This window comes from Pinus tabuliformis, chromosome 6 (assembly GCF_031772625.1).
Source record: "Pinus tabuliformis cultivar Carrire ecotype Pingquan chromosome 6, CPIR1, whole genome shotgun sequence".
Classification (NCBI taxonomy): Eukaryota; Viridiplantae; Streptophyta; class Pinopsida; order Pinales; family Pinaceae; genus Pinus; species Pinus tabuliformis.
In genome coordinates this window covers 1498812845-1498817556 of record NC_142292.1, presented here as the reverse complement: position 1 = coordinate 1498817556, position 4712 = coordinate 1498812845, and the positions used below count along the sequence as shown (strand labels likewise).

Below are 4712 nucleotides of genomic sequence, written 5' to 3'. Positions count from 1 at the left end.
AAAATTTTGAATCTAATTCAATTTGAAGCATAATATCTCTTCTTTTTAACTAAACTCACAAAAAAATAAAAGGCATTTATTGTAGTTTTACCTAACAACCAAGATCCAAAAATAACCCATTCAACAAAATCACATATTTTTTTACATATAATTAAAAACAATATAGCAATGACTAATGTAGAAACCATAACAGGTATGAAACATATAACCTCTCATCAAATTTTCACTTAGACATATAAACTAAATTTGAAATTCCAAGCCTAATGTAAAACTTCATATATACATCTTTGAATCTACTTCATGAAGAAAGACATGAAGTTCATTACACCAAGATTTATCATAAAATCCCTCATAAGTTCCTGATATAGAACTATAGTAGTTTTCTGAAGCTATTGTGTCTTCTATAGACATTGATACCACTTCAATGCCATTTGTGTTTTCCATTCTATTTAAATTGGCCAATACTATTGAACAACCATACACTCTTATTTTTTGGAGTGTTCTAAGATCTAAATAACTTTTTGGCAATCTTTCTAATGCTTCACATTTCATCAATGTAAATACTTTCAGTGAAGGCAATGCTCCCTCTTCTAGTATTGGCAATTCTTTTAATTGGTATAACCCAACCAATGAAAATATTTCCAACAAAGGAAATGACCCGCTCCTACCAAATTCTTTGGGAATTGTCATAATCTTATCACAGTGTAATATATCGAGTTGCCTTAGGTTCTTTAATTCATGCAAGTGAGGGATCTCCTCTAATTTAATACAATAGATAAGCCTCAGATGAGTCAGACACTGAAATTGGCCAAAGTTACTGCCAATTTCAACTAAATCAGGGCAAAATAAATAGAATCTTTTCAACTTCGACATATTGGTGATGTCATGGGGTAAATCTGTCATCGCTGTGAGGGCCAATTCAAGTGTCTCTACGTGAGCAAGATTACCGAAGGTCCCGTCACTGATTGCTTGTCCCTTATTGTGTAAATATAAGGCTTTGAGTTCTGTTAACTTACCCAAATCATTAATGGAAGCCACTCTTTTGCACCCATGTTTTGCACGATGTTCCGTCCACATAACGTGGAAGCAAACGAGGTGCTGCAAGGACGCAAGGCGTGATATACCCTGAGGCAGACATCGCAAATTTCGACAACCGTAGAGGAATAAATATGTGAGAGAGATCAACTTGTGAATGTCATATGGTAATTCTGTGATTTTTGTTCCACAAAGATTGAGCATTTGGAGATTTACCAGATTTGTGAGAGATGGAGGCAGCGCGGTAATGGGCACCTCTGTTAAGTCCAGGAATACGAGCTGTTTCATACGGCCAACACTATCTGGTAATGATGAAAGTAATGTGAAACTCAAATCTAGAACAGTAAGAGAGCTCATACCGCCCACCAGTGTTCTTGGAAGACCTGTAATTTTATTGTTTCCAACCATCAATGAGCAAATTTTATTAGAGCTCAGTGATTCGGGAAGCGAAGTCAAACTGTTGTGGTTCAACAAAATCCGGGTGCATCCTGAACATTCAGTTTCCGCTAACGTTGCCAAACCTCGACTGGTGCCACAGTAGAATTTTTCTTCTTGCTCGGCAATCTGTATTGCCAAATCACGTATGACATCGTGCATCCTGAACTGGGTCACGTTCCCATCAGCATCTCTATGGATTGGTTCTATCAAGCAACTATCTGCTAAGATGTTGATGTATCTTTTCCCCGTCTCGAATGGATCAGAGGAGCCACATCGATTTTGCAGCTTCTTCATTCCAAGAAGACCCGCCCCTGTCCACAACGGAATCACCCGGATGTCGGCCCGAATGATTTGATCTTCTTTGAAAGCAGCCAAATATAGAAAGCACATCTGCAGATTAACGCCGTAGCTGCGGGCGAGCGAATCGTAACTCAACCGTAGCCGATGAAAGACAGCATCTTTGTCTTCGCTGTTGGCGATTGGCAGCCTCTGGACTGCCAGCTCCCAGTCGTCTGCATACGTGGTGCCTGCCATTGCTCTGGCCACTGCTTTGATTACAAGGGGAAGACCCCCACAATTTGTACACACAAGCTTGGCCGTCCCTTCGTGGATGTTTGTTGGCAGATTTCCATTATTATATGAAAACGCATGATAAGCAAATAACTGCCAGCTATCATCTTCGTCCAGATCCGCCATTCTGATCATGAACTTCTCTGGAACTCCCATCTCTAACAATCCGCTTCGACTCCTCGAACTCACGATAACTTTGGAGTTGGAGGGGTCTGTTAACCTGAGTAGGCCCAATTCCTCCAGCACTTCTGCACCCTTTTCCCAAACATCATCTAAGATCAACACAAACCTTTTCTCCTTCATCCTCTCATTCAACCATGCTTCTTGGCTCATATTTTTATCGAGATCCTCCCTCATGTAAGAGGCCACTTGTGTAGAAAGTTCATTCAGAAGGCTTGTAAAAGACGGAGACTGAGAGACAGTGAGCCAAAGAAATAACTGGTCGGAAAAGAAATCCCTCACCTCTTTACAGTTTAGGAGTGCCTTCAGCAGGAGTGTTTTGCCGGAACCACCCTTCCCTAACACGCCAATGCGCGAGAAAGGAGAGTCGGCCGTTTCATCTATCACCAACTTCTGGAGTGCTGAAAGAGCACTGTCTTGTCCCACAATCAAGGGTTCCTTGATGAAGAAGCCCGTTGAAGCAATCGGAGGTTGGGAGGCAGTTGCAGAAGAAATGGCTGAAGAAGAAGCCGAGGATTGGAGCATTTCCCTAATATCCGCAAGTTCCTTTAATATGCTGGCCCAGCTCATCAAAGGAACCGAGTCAAGATGTTGGCATATCTCTGAACTCGTCTTCATGACACTTTTACTTGTTTTATGGCGAGAGACAACGTCCCAGCTGGGTATTGTGCACTTTTGCGCCATTGCTGATGCTTGTCGGAGAAGGCCCTCCAACTTTGTAAGCCATTCATTAACAGCTGGTGCCTCGTTACGAATTCCTTTCTTCCAATTTAATTGGAGGCGATACTGCTGGATCTGGTTTACAATAGGTTCGATTCTCCGTACCTGCTCGCTAAGAGAGTTCAGCTCTTTCTGGCAGCGGCGCGCAATATTAATCTGATCTAGAATATGGTGGACTGAGATGTCGATGCCAACACCAATACTGCCAGGGATGAAGCCAGGATCAGGCATGATATCACTATTGTGCAATCCCCGGAGCGCTATAACACGACATAAATTCACTAGCACAGACCAGACGACCGAATATGTATTTTGAAAAATCTCAAAATGGGAATCTCTGTGGCAATCACTCAACTCCGACAATAACACCCACAAAACAGAGCCTCAAGCGAGAAAACCACGGAATGCAATGGTGCAACTAAAACCCAACCAGGCAGGTTGTCAGTCAGTATAAATTCTATCTATTGAGCACAAAGATGTGGAGTAGTAAACGATTCAGGGCATATTTATACTGGTGGTGCCTGCTGCCATACGCGTCATTTGACGAATCGCAGACTCTAAAAATTTAATTAAAAGGATAATGTTTTGATATCATGTCTTATACTTTATTTTTATTTCATGAAAAAAAATTAATTTTAAAATAATAAAAAATTTGATCGATGGAAGGCTTCGACCGATAATTCTCCGTTCTTTCGTGGAACTTAGCACGTCTGTTTAAAACAATTCAGTCTCCAGTGAATAGTCGGAACTTTCCATCTGTCAATTTGTGTAGGTGTGGTTGTTGGCACGTCACATACGATGTAAAGGCAACCTGCCACTGACAATACGTGCATTCACCTCATTATTGATGCAAGTTTTCCAATGCGACCAAAGTGTTCTTTAATTGAAAAATATTTGTTCCAACTTATAACCATCTTTTACTACATGTCGTAGTAGAAGACTACTATTTTTCTGTTAGGATGGTACGTTTTAAAATTATATTAATTTTAAGTTAATGGGAGATATATTTTGTAATAATTATTTAATTTTAAATTCCTACATTATAATTTTAAGTTAATATTTTACAACATAATATTTTATTTTATTTTAATAAATTTTAAAATATTAATTATATATATATATATATATATCAATCTTACATTATATTTATTTAACATTCATCTAACCAATGTATTATTTATAATGCAATTTGAGGGGAGCAATCTTGATCTTTTATATTGAGTAATGTCATTGCTAACGTCAATTGCTTCATTTCGAAGAGTTTAATTCTTTTTAAGTTTAGAGATAGAAATTTAAAATACGATTTTTTCAACAATAAAATAGGGGTGATATTAAGTTTTAAAATATTATTTTATAATGACCGGCTTAGGAATGACCCTTCTAATCTTTGCAACTTCAAAAGTAAATTGTAATAAAGTTTCGTTGTAACTCAGACTTACTCGCAATGGTATCTTTTCATGTTTCAACTAATAAAGTTGTGATGTGACTCATAATTTGTGAGGGGTAGAGAGTGGCAATGGAAGGAACACCGAATAGCAAAGTGTGAACGGTGGGTTAAATAATCCGTTGATTAAAATGCATTTTTGACATTTTAGAAAGCGCCTAATAAATTTGAAATAACTGAGTGCTGTAGGCCGCTTTCACTGGTTTATTCTTTTTAAATTCACCAAAATTTCAAATCACACTCATAAGTGCTAAAATTTTTGATCTAACTCATCATATTTCAGTGGGAGAGAGAGCAATTCTAAAAGCTGTAGTCTAATGAGACT

The 4712-nt window shown here is 38.5% G+C and overlaps 1 protein-coding gene across 1 annotated transcript; it reads right to left on the bottom strand.

The window, feature by feature from the left end:
- Positions 1–273: 273 nt before the first annotated feature.
- Positions 274–3404, bottom strand: LOC149264344 (putative disease resistance protein At1g61300). Its single transcript, XM_089398334.1, has 2 exons — positions 1252–3404; positions 274–1125 (listed from the first exon to the last, which is right to left on the bottom strand). The coding sequence occupies exons 1-2, from the start codon at positions 3172–3174 to the stop codon at positions 274–276; spliced, it is 2775 nt and encodes a 924-aa protein (XP_089254460.1). The 5' UTR covers positions 3175–3404.
- Between the last annotated feature and the right edge of the window lie 1308 nt (positions 3405–4712).